The sequence below is a fragment of the Candida dubliniensis genome, chromosome 2, assembly GCF_000026945.1.
Source record: "Candida dubliniensis CD36 chromosome 2, complete sequence".
Lineage (NCBI taxonomy): Eukaryota > Fungi > Ascomycota > Pichiomycetes > Serinales > Debaryomycetaceae > Candida > Candida dubliniensis.
Window position 1 is genome coordinate 1,460,469 of NC_012861.1, and position 18,892 is coordinate 1,479,360.

The 18,892-nt window shown below is 33.4% G+C and overlaps 9 protein-coding genes across 9 annotated transcripts; 5 read left to right on the plus strand and 4 right to left on the minus strand. All coding sequences in view use genetic code 12, as the record gives it.

The window, feature by feature from the left end:
• Positions 1-544: 544 nt before the first annotated feature.
• Positions 545-1,282, plus strand: CD36_21420 (conserved hypothetical protein; the record flags this gene model as incomplete). The annotated part of the gene is made up of 1 exon (XM_002418575.1): positions 545-1,282. One exon carries the CDS (start codon positions 545-547, stop codon positions 1,280-1,282), a length of 738 nt encoding a protein of 245 aa, XP_002418620.1.
• A 1,121-nt stretch (positions 1,283-2,403) lies between these two features.
• On the plus strand, positions 2,404-4,140 carry CD36_21430 (manganese transporter, putative; the record flags this gene model as incomplete). Its single annotated transcript, XM_002418576.1, has 1 exon — positions 2,404-4,140. One exon carries the CDS (start codon positions 2,404-2,406, stop codon positions 4,138-4,140), a length of 1,737 nt encoding a protein of 578 aa, XP_002418621.1.
• A 351-nt stretch (positions 4,141-4,491) lies between these two features.
• ScAFT2 (transcriptional activator, putative) lies at positions 4,492-6,873 on the minus strand (the record flags this gene model as incomplete). Its single annotated transcript, XM_002418577.1, has 1 exon — positions 4,492-6,873. One exon carries the CDS (start codon positions 6,871-6,873, stop codon positions 4,492-4,494), a length of 2,382 nt encoding a protein of 793 aa, XP_002418622.1.
• Positions 6,874-8,841: 1,968 nt separating this feature from the next.
• CD36_21450 (conserved hypothetical protein) lies at positions 8,842-9,579 on the plus strand (the record flags this gene model as incomplete). The annotated part of the gene is made up of 1 exon (XM_002418578.1): positions 8,842-9,579. The coding sequence occupies one exon, from the start codon at positions 8,842-8,844 to the stop codon at positions 9,577-9,579; it is 738 nt and encodes a 245-aa protein (XP_002418623.1).
• Positions 9,580-9,821: 242 nt separating this feature from the next.
• Positions 9,822-10,349, minus strand: ScMNP1 (putative mitochondrial 54S ribosomal protein MNP1; the record flags this gene model as incomplete). Its single annotated transcript, XM_002418579.1, has 1 exon — positions 9,822-10,349. The coding sequence occupies one exon, from the start codon at positions 10,347-10,349 to the stop codon at positions 9,822-9,824; it is 528 nt and encodes a 175-aa protein (XP_002418624.1).
• Positions 10,350-10,921: 572 nt separating this feature from the next.
• Positions 10,922-11,260, plus strand: CD36_21470 (DNA-directed RNA polymerase II subunit 9, putative; the record flags this gene model as incomplete). The annotated part of the gene is made up of 1 exon (XM_002418580.1): positions 10,922-11,260. One exon carries the CDS (start codon positions 10,922-10,924, stop codon positions 11,258-11,260), a length of 339 nt encoding a protein of 112 aa, XP_002418625.1.
• Positions 11,261-11,635: 375 nt separating this feature from the next.
• CaTPK2 (Catalytic subunit of cAMP-dependent protein kinase (PKA), putative) lies at positions 11,636-12,937 on the minus strand (the record flags this gene model as incomplete). The annotated part of the gene is made up of 1 exon (XM_002418581.1): positions 11,636-12,937. One exon carries the CDS (start codon positions 12,935-12,937, stop codon positions 11,636-11,638), a length of 1,302 nt encoding a protein of 433 aa, XP_002418626.1.
• Positions 12,938-14,757: 1,820 nt separating this feature from the next.
• CD36_21490 (conserved hypothetical protein) lies at positions 14,758-15,552 on the plus strand (the record flags this gene model as incomplete). The annotated part of the gene is made up of 1 exon (XM_002418582.1): positions 14,758-15,552. The coding sequence occupies one exon, from the start codon at positions 14,758-14,760 to the stop codon at positions 15,550-15,552; it is 795 nt and encodes a 264-aa protein (XP_002418627.1).
• A 223-nt stretch (positions 15,553-15,775) lies between these two features.
• Positions 15,776-18,499, minus strand: CD36_21500 (transcription factor with zinc cluster DNA-binding motif, putative; the record flags this gene model as incomplete). The annotated part of the gene is made up of 1 exon (XM_002418583.1): positions 15,776-18,499. The coding sequence occupies one exon, from the start codon at positions 18,497-18,499 to the stop codon at positions 15,776-15,778; it is 2,724 nt and encodes a 907-aa protein (XP_002418628.1).
• Between the last annotated feature and the right edge of the window lie 393 nt (positions 18,500-18,892).

The following is an 18,892-nucleotide window of genomic DNA, read 5'->3' on the forward strand; positions in this document are numbered from 1 at the left end:
TTTTTTTTTCTAAAAAACTAGATAAAGTGTTTATTATCTTGGCAGATGAATTATGACATCACATTCCAAGATTCTTGAAAATCCAGATTTACACATACAAGAATAATAATACCTCTTCTATGAACGATACAAAAATTCACTAATTTAGAATTAAACACAATACAAATTCCTATATTATGTTTAAAAAGAATATCTGGGGTTAAGCTGATAACTTATCCAACTTTGTGCATTTGAGGCTCGATCTGTTGATGAATCTTCTCTTTATATTTGGAGTTGTTTATACCTTATTAAAAAATGCATATATACTTGTAACTTGGTTGGTTACAATATACGTGTCCATCACGTGCTCATGTAGTGTACACATGGCAAATAATGCTGGTGTTGTAAGTTCGCCGATATGTTGTGAATTCGGTGGGACTTAGGAGTCCTTTTTTTTTTTTTTTTTCAACAAACCTTCTTTTAACACAATTTTTGTTGCTTTTTGCTTGCATTATTGTCATTGGCAAAAAGGAAAAATTTAGCTTCAATATCAACAATTTAAACAATGTCAACTTCATTACCACCAGCAATTGTGTTTTCCGACTGGGACGGAACTATCACTTTACAAGATTCCAATGATTATCTTACCGACAATATTGGTATGGGATATGATAACCGTATGATAATTAACGATAAAATTTTGGAAGAGAAACAATCATTTAGAGATGGATTCAAAGAAATGTTAGCATCAATTAATAAGCCATTTGATGAATGTATTGAAATCTTATTACAAAATGTTCAATTGGATCCCGGTTTCAAAGATTTTTATCAATATTGTCAATCAAAGGGTATCCCCATTATTGTGATTAGTTCTGGTATGAAGCCAATTATCTATGCCTTGTTGGAAAAATTAATTGGTCAAGAAGCAATCAAAACTATTGACATCATTAGTAATGATGTTCGTGTCGATGGTGACAATTGGGAGATTGTATTCAAAGACCCTGAATCGGGTTTTGGTCATGACAAGGCAAAATCAATTAAAGAATATTTGACTAGTCATGGATACGCAGGTGATGCCGATACACCAAGACCTACTTTATTTTACAATGGTGATGGTGTAAGCGATTTAAGTGCTGCCAAGGAAACAGATTTATTATTTGCTAAACATGGAAAAGATTTGATCAAATATTGTGTTCGTGAAAAAATTCCTTATACTGAATTCAATGATTTCCAAGATATTTTAAATAAAGTGAGTAAGATCATTGATGGTGAAAAGAAAATTTCTGATTTTGTTGAAAATTAGTGGAGAGAAATAGGTTTTCTTCTTTAGAATAGTTTTAGATTTTTGTATACTTTTAGAATAAATGTCTAGCTTGATGGATAAAATATCTGTCTTGTTTGCTTGTTACCATCAATTCGATAGTTTTCCGCCACCCCAGTTGATGTAAACAAAAAGTTGTCCAAGTTTTGTTGCGAAAAAGATGCGAAATTGTTGATCAACTTTCACAATTCAAGTGTGCACATCTGCAACAATAATTTATAAACCACTGATGATTAACGAAAGAAATCACATTTCATTAGCCCACACTGCTGTAGATATGCGTACGCATTTACTGCAATCCATGTTTATATTGTCACCAAAGCAACACCGAGCATTTCCTTTAGAACTATACATATGTTGTATTTGTTTTATAACCACCATTTACATTACATCACTAGAAAAATGGACAATAGAACACCGTTGCTGTCAAGAAAATATCAGTATTCTACAAGCACTGTCTGGCAAAAATTGATTATTGATACACATTAACGTTCAACTTAAACTTGAATTGGCATACACATAGTTCATGATCTGATTGACTCTAGACATTTCGATTGTTGACATTGAAATGACAAATCAAAACTCATTTCGATGATCGGATAAACGGAACCCACAAAAACACCATAAAAAAACTTCTTCCATTGTAAGCTTTGTGTGCTGAAAAAGAGGACTTTCAAGTAATAACGAGTCTACACTTGAACTTACTATGCCACTAACAAGAGTAATCAGATTGAAATCTCAACTGTGCTTTGTTTGTTTGTTTGTTTATCCGACTTGGCAGAACAATAACGTTTTTTTTTTGTGCGCAAATTCTCTTCTTCTCATTTTGGATTTAACCACTCCTCCTCATTTCGAAAAAAAACCGGAACAGTATACGTTTAGATCTCTTTTTTTTTTTTTTTCGTTTTTTTTTATGCTGGGACATTATATATATATATATAACACCAGTTTTCGAAGTTCTTAAATTCCAACTCAAATACTATTATAAATATTCTTTGTAACTATAATTTACAAATATTCATGGTCTAAGATTTTATTTCATCAGAGCATACTAGTGATAAATATTCCAAAAATAACAAGAATTTTCTGCAACATTTTACAAAATGACAACTAATTCTCCAAACGAACCAACAGGTGTAAGACCAAAACATAACGATACCACCACCATTTCCACTACTGGAGTTACTACAGCATTAAATCAAACTACTTCTCGTTATAGGAAAAACGAAAACAACAGTGTTATTAGTAAAGACAGTTCCACATTTGCATATGTTGTTAATAGATCCAAAAGTGTACTTAAAAAATACGGATCATTTGTTGGTCCGGGAATGTTAATCAGTGTTGCTTATATGGATCCTGGTAATTATGCAACAGGGATCACTGCTGGGGCATCCAATGAATATTCTTTATTATTCATTGTGTTTTTATCTAATGTCATTGCTATATTTTTACAAAGTCTTTGTATAAAATTAGGTTCAGTGACAGGGTATGATTTGGCTCGTTGTTGTCGAGAATATTTACCCAAACAATTAAATTGGGTCTTGTGGTTTTTGGCTGAATGTGCCATCATTGCCACTGATGTTGCTGAAGTCATTGGGTCGGCCATTGCTTTGAATATTTTGTTGAAGATTCCGTTACCTGCCGGGGTAGTAATCACTATTATTGATGTGTTGTTTGTTCTTATGGCATATCGTGCTGATACTTCTCTGATGAAGTTTGTTAAAATTTTTGAATATGCAGTTGGAGCATTGGTTATGGTTGTGGTTGTTTGTTTTGCTGTTGAATTGTCGCAAATACATGCTAGTGCAAAGGATATTTTCCGGGGATTCGTTCCTTCAAAACAAATGTTTGATGGTAATGGGATGACCATTGCAACTTCTATCATTGGATCTACCGTGATGATTCATTCGTTATTTTTGGGTTCTGGATTAGTTCAGCCTCGATTACGGGATTTTGATGTCAAACATGGATATGTAAATTTGGATGATATTGTCAACAAAACTGATCAATCACAATTACCAGTTATCGAATCATCAACGATAACAACACCAACAACTATACAATCAGAGAAAAAGAATGACAACAGTAATGTCAAAGTATCAATGTATGAAAAAGAAGCTGATTATTTTTATCATTATTATAAACCATCCTATCAATCGATTAAATATTCCTTAAAATATTCTATAATAGAATTGACTATCACTTTAATTACATTGGCCCTTTTTGTCAATTCAGCAATTTTGATAGTCTCAGGGTCAACATTGTACGGTACAGAAGAAGCCATAGATGCTGATTTATACACCATTCATGATTTATTGAGTCGTTCATTAGCACCAGCCGTCGGTACTATTTTCATGGTGGCATTATTGGCCAGTGGTCAAAGTGCCGGTATAGTATGTACTATTGCTGGACAAATTGTCAGTGAAGGACATATCAATTGGACATTAAAACCATGGTTAAGACGATTAGTGACAAGAGGTATTTCTATTATCCCATGTTTGATTATATCTGTTTGTATTGGAAGAAATGGATTAGGTATAGCTTTAAATATTTCTCAAGTGGTTATATCCATTTTATTACCTCCATTGACTGCTCCTTTGATTTATTTCACTTGCTCTAAAAAAATCATGAAAGTGCAATTAGATGAAAATGATGAAGTTGATGGTGTTGCAGAAGAAGAAGAAGCGAACGATCAAGAAACTAATGGTTCTACCAAAAGATACAAATATATGACAAACAATTGGATTACTTCAATTGTTGCTGTTGTGATTTGGTTTTTTGTTTCCACATTGAATGTTTATGCAATTTACGAAATGGCAAAGAATGGTGTATCTGGATAAATATACCAAGAATATATATAACCCTAGTCATACAGCTAGTCTTATGTCTCTATATTGTAAAAGATGAAAAACTAAACCCTCCCTCGTTGGAAGTAAAGCAAAAATATAAAAAATATAATCAGACTACTCATATGTATATATATACAAACACACACACACACACATATATATATATATATATATATATAGATTTGAATTAAAAACAAATCAAATTAATCAAAATACAAATTATATATTAAATACACATAAAATTAACACAAGAAGAAATGAAATTGAAATTGAAATGGAAAAAAAAAAAAAAATAAAAATAAAAACCCACTCTTAAATATTGTCTCTGATATATTTATTTTTTTACCAACCAGGTCCATAATTAGGCATATCATTCAACAAATTGTTACCTGTATTACCACTACTGTTATTATTACCAGTAGAAGTACCATCTTTATTCAGATTTGTTGTCATCATAGAATTAACCATGTTCTGGTTGGGATTAGTAGGATTGGTATGACTATTAAAGATAAATGCAGGATTAGTAGTTATTGATGAATTTAAAAAAATGCTATTAAACGCACTATTACTGTTATTATTGATATTATTGATATTATTATTTCCAGAATTAGTACTATTTCTGGATGTAGATTTTAATAATGACGAAGGATTTAGGGTTGGACCAGGATTGTTCAATGGATGTGGTAATGTACTTGATGGATTCAAATTTACGTTAGCGTTATTACTTGATGGTAACTTAGGTATCGAACTCAATGGGGGTAACTGTTGCCCCAGATTCTGCAAAGAAAACATCGGTTGTTGTTGTTGTTGCTGCTGCTGTTGTAGCCCCTGGTGTGTTTGCAACGACATTGAAGAAGAAGGCTGACTAGCCGAGACCATTCCTGAGTTTGAATTTGTAGAAGGATGTGGTAATTGCATTAAATAGTTTAGTGTACTGGAATTAATCCCTGGTAAATGTGTGAAATTTTCCAAAGAATTAGCGCTTGGATTACCCGAGTTTGATCCAACTACTGCCGCTGCCGCTACTGCAGCATACTCATTATTATCATTATCGTTAAGCAATGGTGACAATCTGATCAACCCACCAACTCCAGGCGTTGAGCCTGGAAGCCAATTTTGTTGCATGGCAGATTTACGATCCTGTGGAGTTTGACTTTGTATAGGAATTTGGGGTTGACCATCGTTTTGATTCTGATTTTGTCCTGGTGTTTGAGTTTGAGTTTGAGTTTGATTTTGATTCTGTCGCTGGCTTTGGATTTGCTGCTGATACAGAAATTGATTTTCATTGTGTTGTTGATTGTGCTTCTGATGTGATTGTTCATCAAAAAGGTTTTCATTGGAACCGTTTTGTTCAAGCCCAACACTGGCATGAGTAGCTTCTCGTCTATCGTATAGGTTTTGCTTCAACGAAAACAAAAATTGTGAGCTCAAATAGTCTTTATAATCCAAAATGACCAGAGAGACAAACGAATCCATCATATCAGTTTTATAAGTATTGTCAATATTTGGACTGTCCAAAATCTCCAGTTTCACTGTTTCCCTAACTATTTGTTGTACATTCTGGAGAATTTGAGCAGTATTAAATTGGTTCAACGGGAAATTTTGCAAAGTCCTACTGTGTTCTTGTGGTTGAAGTGGTATATCTTGGTGTTGATTTTTTTTCGATAATGACGGCAGTTGTTTTGAATGTCTTTGCTGAGGGTAAGTTGTAGGTACCTCGGTGTTTTGTTCCAAAGAAATAGGATCTTGATTCTGTACTAATTGAGATAAAGGAGATTGTAGTGATTGCGGTCGCTGTAGGTTGATGGCTGCGTCATCAAATCCATCTAAACTCAGGTCTTCTTCAATGGGAGAAACAACAATTGGATTTGGTTTTAATTTTTTGGTTTTCTTTAAAGTACTTGTTTTTGTATTTTTCCTTTTCACAGGGTGGGTTGTAACAGGTTTCGATTTCTTTCCACTTAAATTTTCCTGAACTATCATCAGACCCATAGATGTTGGAGCTTGGCCCTTATAGCTTTCTGATATGGACGACAGACTAGATTGGGAGGTTGTAGATCCAAAGCTGGCTATAGAACTTCCATCACTACTCAGTGAACTCCTGGTACTTTGTGAAGACGATTTCCTAGCTGGATTCCTCGTCTTTTTATGGGAAATATTAGATGCATCCATATTTTCATTTCGTTTAACCAGACCATTGGGCGGGGACGATGTCACTATGGAGTTATTGATCTTTGCTGATTTCGGTTTTAATCCTTTCTTATTCAACCTCGGTGCACTAGAAGCTAGCACAGTCACAGGCGCTGATAACGAATCAGTCACATTCAAAGAAGCCTCTGATATGGTATTACTTATTGAATTCTTATTGACATACAGTCGTGGGAGGTCTACCACGTGATCATGTTCGTCGCTGACTATCAGTAATGTCCAAACTTTATTCCTCACACTATAGTTGGCTCTAATTTTGAAAGGACAACTAGTATGCTTTCGAATTATCGTTTTAGACGAAGGTTTCTTAGACTCCACAATTTTTGTTTTCTTTTCCTTATTTTTGCATTTGAAGATTATTTTTGAAGTATCAGATCGCTCTATAACCACATTGATGCCTTTAGCAGATTGTAGATTGTCTTGTAGCCATGGTTTGATATCATCCTTGGAGTCAAATTTTTGACACTCCAATTTCAAATCATCAAGGGATACTCGATGAATGACTCTATCAGTCATTTAAATTGCTATTAAAAATTCGGCAGAATTCAATGTCACTTATGTATTTGCTGTTAGGAAACTTATGATATATATTGGTCTCTTTTTTTTTCTTAATCGTGGTGGACTGATGCAAATGTCTTGATCCGGAGAAATGGTTATTTCTATTTCTGCACAGGTTATACAACTTAAGCAAGTATGATTGTATAACTGGAGACTACCAAGGTGCAAACAACTTAGGTTGAAATCACAGAAACTAGATATTTATGTGAATGCGATAGATAAATATCAACCTTTGTACAGTGTTGCGATTTTCAATTTGAACAATTCCTTTTGATTCAAACACCACCCAATATACATATATATAGAAATATGTAGAAATAACTTGATTCAATTTGATATTAGAAATCAAAAAAAAAAAAAAAGATGGGTTTTGAACAAATTATGTTATGGGTGGAAGTTGATACTATTCAAAATGAAAATGAAAAAGAAAACCAAAAAAAAAAAAAAAAAAAAATGAAATAGAAAGCGCAAGTATATAACCAAAAAGACACAGTGAACTAAGAGAGCGAGAAAGAGAAAAAAACAAAAAGAAAATAGTAACTAAAACAACGTTGTTTTTTGTGTGTGCGTAGAGTGTAGATTCTTGCTGTTCAATATTTTAGTTGTAATTTTTTTTTTTTTTTGGTCTGATGGTGGTTCGGTTTAAAGGCTTTTATTATTATTGACACAAGAACCATTAATAGTACGATGGTAAAACGTTTATTCTATTGGTCAACAATTTGTTGTTGTTTACTTATTTATAATGAAAGCAATTGAAGGAGGGAAAAGGAAGGGGGAGCAGAAGACTTAATATCAAAGTGTTGCTTTCATTTAATTATTATTGTTTATCGTAGCAATAATTGAATTATCAAATATATATCAACATTGTGGTGTCTCAAGCAAACTAAATTTGATCATCATGTTGCAGAAGCACAAAATAATAGAAACGAGGAGGAGGAGAAGTAGGAAATAGCAAAGAGGAAATAAGAAAAAAAGAATGTTAAGCGTTTTTCCGTGTAATTATTTTTCCACTTCCAATTTGACAAGAAAATCAACCATCAAATGCAGGGTATTTACGTCCTGGTTCAAAAAGCAAATTGGTAATAAACTAGACAAGATATGCGATAGGCTTGGATAATATAGATCTTTTTTTGTTTTTGTTTTTGGTTTTGAAAATTAGAATCAACTAAATAGATATTTACTTACAATTTTTAATGAATTGAGACCAAAAACAGTAACTTTAACCTAAAATTCATTAAATGGGAAATGAACAACAAGATCCTTTTTGTTTTGTTTTTACCTTCCATTCATTTGCTATTAAAAGTGAATATCAATATACAATAACATAAATTCTATTAGAAAAATTAATTAACCCATCTTACAGAAAGCTGAAAAAAAAAAAAAACAAAAGCAAGGAGGCGAAATTTAGTACCAATTCGTTAGAACGGAATTAATGTCAAAGGGGGTAAATTAATTCTTGAACAACCCAACAGTATTTGAATGAGATTTATTTGTTTACCCATTGATCATATTAAACATTATATCAAGTTAAACAATTCCATATTTAATGATACGGTTTGTTTCGATTTGTATAGACATATTGATAGGACTAGATTTAGTGCTACATAACCCTTGTGATATACTTTCACAGGCTCTCGTCATATAATCGAGTTCCTTCTGGTTGTCTATATCTCTAAAGAAAATCCAACTATCACTGACTGTTCTCCTCTAGAAACAAATATTTTGCAGTATTCGATATTATTTAATTGAACTTAACGAAGGTTTTTGTGTTTAAACTATCAACTGACCCTGTCTTCTTAAATTTGACAGAGGATTCCTTTCTTTTAGGGTTTTTTGTTTTTGTTTTGAGACTTATTTTTTATCGTCTTTTTTTTGTTTTTTTGGTCGTATTTGTATTTGAACAACAGCCACCATCAGTATTCCCAAATGGCCAGACCAACAATATTTCCACCCAAAAAAGATAATAATGGTACTCAATTGATCAGTCGGTTAAATCAATTGATATCAATCACCGAATCATTAGCCACACTCACTTCAATACAGCGACAAGAATTAGTCAAATTGTTTCGCATGACAATTGATATGATTATTCTTCGAACAAATCAACTATCTACCGAATTCATAAACAAATGCACTCGTTTGGTGAATAGCTATAAAAACTTAATTATGGCAATTACTTCAAATGAACAACAGCTGACACAAGGTCTATTCCCACGACCACAGCAGCTACCACAACTGCACCCACAACCACTGTTATCATTTCCAGCGTTGTCAAACTTGCGTACCCCAGGAAGATCTCACATCAGTACGCCAAATCTTCAAATCAGGAAATATGGAATTTTCCACGATAGGGTATCGAACTTATCCCCATCAATTTCTACCCAATCAATGTTTGAAGTTGCCGCTAATCGAAGATCAAAAGATATCAACAGAATGCTTTTACCAGACCAAGACCAAAAGAGTTGCTCTGATGAAAGCGAATTTGAAGAAGATGAATCGCAAGATTTAATTTACAATGGATCATCACATTCTTTGTCTCCAGGACGATCAAGACTACCGTCGATGTTTTTGAGCAATAGGTTAAGTACTCCTAATTTACAAGTCCATTTAAATTTGAGCCAAAAAAATAGTCAACTGCAATTGAGAAATAATTCATTTAACTAAATAATTAAACGTGAATCAATCAACAAACTCAAAGTATAGTTTTGAAATTTCGATAAATTAATGTTTTTGTATATTTACAAGAAATAGAAGCTAATATGTATAAAGTTCTCTTTTTTTTTCTTTTTAGTTTTTTATTATTCTTATTATATTTTCTTAAAAAGAGTCATGCAAGAATTATATGGACTCTTTTCCTTTTTACCTCTATGCTTTTGCTTTACTCTACTAGACAATATTCTAATTGTCTATTCCAATGAAACTTTAGCACCTAATCCTTCCAAAGTGGCTTTAATCTTTTCAGCATCTTCTTTAGCAACATTTTCTTTTAATATTTTTGGAGCACTTTCAACAAATTTCTTAGATTCAACTAATGATAAACCTAACATTCCTTTGACTTCTTTAATAATCTTAGGTTTCGATTTAGCATCGAAAGATTCTAATTTAATGGAAAATATGGTTTTTTCTTCAACTTCTTCTTTAACTTCTTCTTCAACTGGTGCTGCTTGAGCAACTGGGGCTGCTTGAGCTCCACCAACTGGTAAGGAAATATCAGAAATATTCAATCTTTCTTTTAATTCATTGATCAATTGTGAAGTTTCTAAAAGAGTCAAAGTTGAAATTTGATCCACTATGGTAGTAATCTTAGCATCAACTGGAGCTTTGGCTGGTTCAGCAGCAGTGGAGTTATAACGTAAGGCAGTGATGGCAATTCTTTTGCAAGACACTGATCTCAAAACTGGTCTTATAGTTTGACGAATTATGGCGGCAGACATGACTCAAAGTAATATGGAATATGTTTAAAACACGAACTGGAAAACAGGTTTGTTATGAACGAGTTTTATAAAAGAGTTTTTTCAATTTTTTTCTTTTCCTAGTGGAGCTGGTGAAAAAATTTTTGCTTACTGAAAAACAAATCGACAGAGATTTGATTTGTTAACCCAACACGACCTTCTTCATGAAGTTTAAGAATGGTTGGTCCACAGAGATAATTCAAATTGAAACCTGCTAAACAGAACACTTTCTACACTCTCAATTACAACAGGTTGTCTATTTACTTGGGCCATTAAAAGTAATTAAATAGACCCGTATCAAGTCAAGTTCGAAATATCAAACACAACCAAAGTTAGGTCGTGTAAATCGCTCAAACATCTACAATTGTGTCTTCTTCTTTTTTTCTTTCTTTGGTGGGAAAATAAATTTCAATATTCACACAAATGGCAATCTGTTTGTTTATCTCCTTGTATAAATATATACCTTACAACCTTGCTATCACACTTTAGACTCTTCTTGGGACAGGGAGAATAAATAAAGAAAAAAAAAAAAAAGAATAGATCAGTTATCAAATATGGCATCCTTTAGATTTTGTGCAGAATGCAATAATATGTTATATCCTAAAGAAGATAAAGAAGGTCAAAGATTACTTTATGCATGTCGTAATTGTGGATACACTGAATTAGCAGAAAACCCTAAAGTTTATCGTCATGAATTGATTACTAATATAGGTGCTACTGCAGGTGTTGTTGAAGATATTGGGAATGATCCCACTTTACCTCGATCAGATAAAGAATGTCCGGATTGTGGACATCATGAATGTGTGTTTTTCCAAAGTCAACAACGAAGAAAAGATACAAGTATGATCTTGTTTTTTGTTTGTTTGAATTGTAAACATGTTTTCCAGGCATAAATAATTCTTGTTCAAAGATAATGATTTTGGCTAAAGTGTATTAATAGTTCTGTTACTATTATTCCACGTATCTGTTGAATACAAGGAGGTAGCAGATTTTTCTTTTTTTTGGGAGGGGTAGGTTATAAGAACAAGATAATTACAATATCTTGCATATTTTGTACATTTAATATAGATACATAAAGGCAAAGAAAGTTGAAAACTAAAGGAGGAAGGAAGCAAAGGCTCAATATAATAAGACAGTCAGGTTATAACAAAACAAAAAAAAAAAATTAAAGTGCATTAATAATACTTAAACGTAGATTTCATTCTCAAGCTAATAGGTTTTATATCTTTTGAATACTATCCTTATCATTTACTCATTTATTCATTCATCTAAAAGTCGAGGAAATATTGAGCATAAGGATCTTCTCCTTGGCTTCCGTAGTCTAATTGTTCCTCTGGGTAATGGTCAAATAACGACGAGTCTCCAACACCAGCTGTAATTGGTGGTTCATAAGGAGTTTCAATGTCTTTGGCCAATAATTTCTCCCACACCACTTCCAGAAACCAAGGATGATTTCTAATGTCTGCTGGTCCATTAATCAAATTACCCAATCTTCTTGTCAAATCAGCAGTTATTAATTTAGTCAACAAATCAATCACATCAGGTTGAAAAAAACTTGGATAATGTATTTTTCCCGCCAAAATTTTTTCATAAGTTTTCATTGGAGTTGAATCGTAAAATGGTGTATAACCTGCCAACATTTCAAAAATTAATACACCTAATGACCACCAATCTACTGATTTGTTATAAGGTTTGGTTGTTATAACTTCTGGTGCAATATAATCTGGGGTACCACATAACGTCCATGTAACCGTACTAACTTCTTTGGCAAATCCAAAATCGGTAATCTTTATATGACCATTTCTATCCAATAATATATTTTCTGGTTTCAAATCACGATAAATAATATCATGACTGTGTAAATATTCTAAAGCTAACGTAACCTCTGCAGCATAAAACTTGGCTACTGGGTTAGGAAACCTTTGTGACTTTCTTAACAACGAAAATAATTCTCCTCCTTCAATATAATCCATAACCATAAATAAATTCTTAGAGTCTTGGAAAGTTCCCCACATTCTAATCAAAAAGGGATGCTCAACTAACTTCAACATTCTTCTTTCGTCATTTGTATGCTCAACTTGTTTCATTTTCACAACTTGATGCTTCTTTAACACTTTGATAGCGTAATATCTACCATTATGAACTGATCTTACTAAATGTACTCTACCAAAGGAACCTGTTCCCAAAGTTCTCATAATTGAGAAATCAGTCAAAGAGTATTTCCCCTTTGAAATAGTAGAGCGTTCAGGCAACAAAGATCTTTTGATGGCTTCTTCAGCAGCTGATTTGGTAACATCAGTATGCAGCAATTGTTGAGAATAGAGTGATGATGTAGCAGATTCGGTAATGTTGGAACTGGTCACCGCTGTCACATTTGTAGTATTCTGTCCAGTTTGGGCTGCAGCAGGATGAACTATTTGTTCTCCCGGATAAAGCTGCTGCGGTTGGTGTTGTTGTTGTTGTTGATGTGTGTCCATTGATGTAGTTGAGTTTATGGAATTACTGTCCGAATTGGAATGATTCAGTTGATGCAGCTTGGTGATATGAAGTTTCTTCAAAAGATTCACCATCAAAAAGGGGGAAGGATATTTTTTCCAAAAAAAAAAAAAACCAAAAAAAGAAAAAGTGGAATGGAAATTGTGTGGGTGGGTGGGTGATTCTTCTTTGTCTTTTGCTTTGTGTTCACTTACAAGTCAGGAAATGTTGATTCCAATACCTGGGCAATTGGAAATTATAAACTAAACTAACCTGGAATCCTGATAATGATACGTTGATATATGTCAAGTACTGTAGCAAATACTTCGATATAACGTGGTAAAAGTATACAACTTGTACTTTGGTTGAACTCAATTGGGAGTTTGTTATCTAGGCAAAAATGATACACAAACAATGACAAGGTGATTTTTGCTGGATAGTAATTGAAACAATTGAAGTTCTGGATTTTTAACAACACAAAACCTGGAATAGCTAGTTAGATCAATTGATATATCAAACTTGAAAGAAAACACAGGAAATTGAAAAGTTCTAGATATATGATTAAAAGGAAGAAAAAAAAAGAAAGACAAAAAACTAGGAATTATAAAAAAAAAAAAAAAATTATGAGACTAGTATGGCATGGAGGAGGGGGGTGAACAATTAATATTTGTGGGAATGGAACTTGAAATTCAGCAATTTATTTCTATTCCATTTTTTTTCCTTCCTTCCTACTCATTTTGTGAGATTCCCAAAAAAAAAAAAAATCAAAATGTATAGATAAAAATACAGGACACCATGATAACTTTTATTATGGCAGGTTTTTCCTCCTCCCCCCCCCCCCTCGCTTCTCCCAAACAAGACTAAAAAAAAGGGGTTGGGAAATATAAGACGTAAAAAAATACAGAATGAAAACAAGACGGCTCTTATTTGATTTTGTTGATACTTTGAATACTCAAACTGCTCATCAAGACGCAGCGGACGGTTTAAACTTTGTTTTCTTTTTGTTTCCATGTAAATATCTTAATTATTAGGTTCGTACCGATAAACATTGTATTTGTGGCTGTTGGCTGGCAACATCTTCTTCTTCGCAACAGTTGATTCTTCTAGAAACTTAAAAAACAAAGAAAAGAAGAACCAGAAGAGAGAAAAAGTCTATTTTATAAAAATAAACCTTGGTGTTACCACCAGTGATGTTAAACGTATGCGGATCTCGAGATTAAGGAACAAACTTTATTTGTTTTGGAACCCAACTCAATTGGACTTTCCTGTTTCATCAAATTATAATTGGCGTGTACCAAACCACAAAGATGCTAGCTTTGTTTTCAAAATGGAATTTGTGTTCCACAATTTGTCTTCTTCTACGTCGCTTCCCTTAGTGGGCTGACACTAATCACATCACATTATGTGTTATATAGTTTGCAGCGCTACCATATTGGTAAAGATCAGTGACAGCAAGAACTAGTGGTGTGGGAGTTAACGACAATTCCCAATGTACACTTACGATAAACAACTATGTGCTTGGTTTTAATGTTTTGGTATCTTGTCGTTGGGCAATATGGCATCCCACATACAGTTTGTGCTAGTGGTAACTTTATCTGAAAAACACCATAGATATACACATATATTATAAGTTGTGTTAGGTTAAAAACAACAGAACTTACATTTTATCTTAGTGTCCAATCAAGTACTTAAAATAGCTGAAATATACAACTTCTTCAATCATGTGTTACAGATCACCAACAATCGTGTAAAATACAACAAATACCAATATTGCGAAAATTCAAAACACGAATGGCAAAACCCAATCGGGGAAAAAAAAAACAGTTAAAAATGATCCCTTCTTTTTTTTTTTTTTTTTCCTTCATAGTTGAATACAAGCATTGATCTATCACAACACACCAGATAGTTTTTAACCATGAAATCCACATCTGGCATCTCATTGAGGACGGTATCTAATTCTGATTTTAAGCACTCTACTTTAATAATTCCTTCAATCTCAATTGGAAATGTACCACAATTTGCTGTAGACTTGTTGATTTACACACATAAATTGAGGTTAGTTGACAGTTTGGATGATTTATATTTATATCCATTTGCTTCTCCAATCGATTATGTGACAAAACGTGAACTGGGAATTTCCCATGCAGCTGAAGTCTATCATAATAAAGATTTAAATTTAACATTGATTCAACAACGGGCACCCATTATACCAAACCATACCGAGTTATACGTGTCTAAAATTATCATTCCCTTTATCAAATCAAACGAATTCGATAGAATATTAATTTTGGATTCTCTGGACGCTGGGTTGGTAGAGCATGTATCTAGTGGTGATATTGAATTGTACACTAAAGAAGATTTGTTGAGTGAATCATTGGAATCGATGAAATTGAGTAAAGAAAAATCTACCACAAATGAACATGAAGACAATCGCAATTCAAAATATGTCAGATGCCTTCTTGATAGTTTTCATTTATCTAATAATGGAACTGAGAGTCATGGAAATGAGTTTAAAGATGTTGCAATTAGTCTTTTGGTTAGTTATGTTTATGAAGGTGACAACTTATACGATGGTGAAAATTTGGCAAACAAAGTAAATAGTGTATTACTGTTACCAAAGGTTGAAAAGTGGGTGAGACCAATAAGCTGGTCTGGAGTATATGGTAGTAAACCAGTTCCTAATGCTATGGAACAAGGCTTGTATGGTTGATGAGTGACTTGATTTATTATAAATGAATAAATAAATATATATATACCCGTCTCTATAACTTTATTTTTTTTTTTTGTAACACCACTTTCTTAAATCGTACTAATTCTTTTAAATATCAATACACGTTGATTCAAATATTCTTCCAAGAAGAATAACATAAACTTGTTTACATTTATTTCTTGGTTGACCTTTTTAGAAACTATGAAATGGTGGATTGGATATCCTACTTTGCATTGGGATTATGGTTATTGAATGACCAATTTGTGTTTTCATGTTTAATTTGATTCACGTGCAACGACAGCTGAACTGGTTCTTCTTGTAGTACTTGTTGTGGGTAATACTTGTGATGCTGATTGAAATTTGGGTTCAGATGTATTTGTTGAGGTTGTGCTTGATGTAATTCTTGTAACATGGATGTTGATGGAGTAAATTGATTTACCCAGTTTTTATCATGAGAAGTATACGGAACAATTCCCGATGATGATATTGGTAGTGCTGATACAGCCACTTTCCCGGGTGCTTGCCCAGGTGCTTGCACTGGTGCTAATGAAGCTAACGACAGATCTGTCGTAACTTCTGGTGCCGTTGGTGGTACTAATGAAACTGGTTGTACTTCTGCCTGTGGCTGAGGTCCAACTATTTCTGTTTCAGCCTGATCATTAAGCAAATTAGCTATTGTGGGAGATTCTTGTGCTTTGGGTGTATCATGAAGTTTAGAAGAGTCCTTTTGATTGGTCCCATTCTTCATAATTTTAAACAAGTCCCAACATATACTACAAGGAATCGAAGTTTCCGAACAACTAATAAGAATATTTTTCATTTCTTGAATGTGGGCATATTTCATAAATTCAGATTCAAAATCCATCATATCTGGGAAATTAAATGTCATTATTAAGAAATAATCAAATAAGAAATAATGTTTCCAAATATTCTTGCTGTCTTCATTGATGCATTTTTTCATTGCCACAATCGCTTCCGTGTACTTTTGATTTCTAAATTGAATGATTTGATCCTTAATTTCACTATTAGGTTTGAGAGAGCTTAACCGAACAGCTAGAACACACCAGATTAGTCCACGTAGTAATATCAATATAGTGGTTAATGGCGACTTTAATCGAGTATTGGAATCGTCATCTCTAAAGCATTCAGGTAATTGACTCATCCACACATCTATCATATCATTAAACATTTCTAAAGTCATATTATTTGAATTCTGTCTGTCATCATAATTAATTTTGAGTTCTGACTTTACCTCTCCATTTTGACAATAGCCTCTAGAAGTATCAATCGTAGATGTAATCGCTAAATTTAAAATATAGACACCTTTGAGGGTTTCATTGAACGTGGATAAAAACTTGCCATTCTCTAATTTGAGATCATTTGGTGCATAATAGCATTCCCAAGGCAGCCACTCTTCCCATCCATCATTGTTAATCTCTGGAACAGGCCAATCCAGAGCTCTCACTACAGGAGATCTCCCCATTCTGGCACATAGCAAAGTATTGACATAATATACTGTCGCCCAAGTTCTTTGTCTAATAATGTTATTCAAACTGGCGCTGCTTTGAACCCTGGGATTGTCTTCGTCTGATGCATTTCGCATTAGTCGAACATCAATGGCCATTCTTGTGCCTGACGAAATCAATACCCATGAAAAGTCCCATTGACCTAAGTGGTAATAGACCAATCCAAGAGTAATCATTGCCTGTATGGTTTCAATTGTAGTTGTAAACGAGTTTTCAAGTGCCATAATGGCATTTTTAGCAAAAATCAGTGACTGTTTAACACTTCCACCAATACTACTAAACTCACCTAGGGCAACCACCGCCCACACCAAGGCAAGAATATTACCATCCATCAGACATCTTTTATGTTCTGGCAACAGTTGTAGATAATTCACATGCCGTATTAAGGAAACACGATCTAGCATCGGAATATAGCATTGATGGACTTGGAAATGAATATCAACAAGCTCCCTAATGTTTGTGGGAAATTGGAATATCTCCTTTGGCATTTGAAATTTATTGGTCATACTTGCATTTATGGCAAATGAAGAAATATTGAAAATGGAACCCACTCGGAAAGGGTTTTTAAAAACATTATTCAATTTACTATTGTATTGCTGTACAACTTTATTGGTGAATCCAGATATTATTGAAGACAATCCATGATATTGCAAGGCCACCGGTTCCCAGCTTTCAGGGTTTTCGACACCTTCAATCTCATCAGAAATAAACTGAAAGACATCATAGTTTAGAAAAAAAGACAGATCATTAACAAAAGGACTAGGTGCGCTGGGATATAACGAAGTGGGTCTATTATTCGCGTTAACTGGATTAAGATTGCAATCTGCCGTTACTGTTGTTGTTAACGATGTTGACAGTGAGGCGGAAATTGCTTGCCGTGGATCTGGTGTATGTATTTTCCTAGATTTCCTATCTTGACTCTGTTGACAAACTTGGCATTGCAGTGTTGTCGATTGCGGGTTGCTATCCAATATTGATACAGGTGATGAATCGGATAGAGTTGGTGTTGGTTTGTGAATTGCAAATTTAGCATTATTGTTTCTCGAATTATTCTGTGATGCAACTTGATCGAAGAGTTGGGAAATGTTAATACTGCTCCATGATTTCTCTAGTTCCACAAGATCATCCACCAATGATCCCTCATTTAGAATAATCTCTACTCGTGATTGAATATATTTATCTTCACACAACCGGACTACCAATCCTTGAAATAGTCGGACTCTCTTTTCTAAATCATGTGTATATCCTGTTGGCAAGCCTCTTCGCTTCATTGGCTGGGAATAAACACATTCCTCTTTATTTGTAAGACAGTTTGAACAAACTGATGACTTACCATCACATTTGGCCTTTTTTGAACGACAAAAATCACAAGCTCGTCTTATTCTTTTTCTTTTCTTGCTTGGATCCTCTGATTCCAGCATACTGTGGTTATTTTCTAATTTTGTAAGATTATTTATGAGAAGAAAATATATAAATAAAACAAAAAATGGCAAGTATCACTGGAAGTCTTTATCAAAGTATGTTTAAATTGTATGTGATCTAAACAAAATGTAAAAATAAAGGATAGGGAAGCAAAATAGATGTGATGGTTAAAACAGTAAATTAACAATAGTTCTCTCGAAAATTCATTGTTGATAATATTTCATTATTATTATTTCTGGCAGAAAAGCAAAGAGTGAAATCTTTAGATTTTGTGCATTTTTTTTTTGGACTTAATGATGATTTGTGGTGTTAAAGAGTTACAAAAAGAAATTTGGAATCGGTGGGGGGTAATGTTACCAACATCATCAGCTATTTTATCCATCTTGATTATA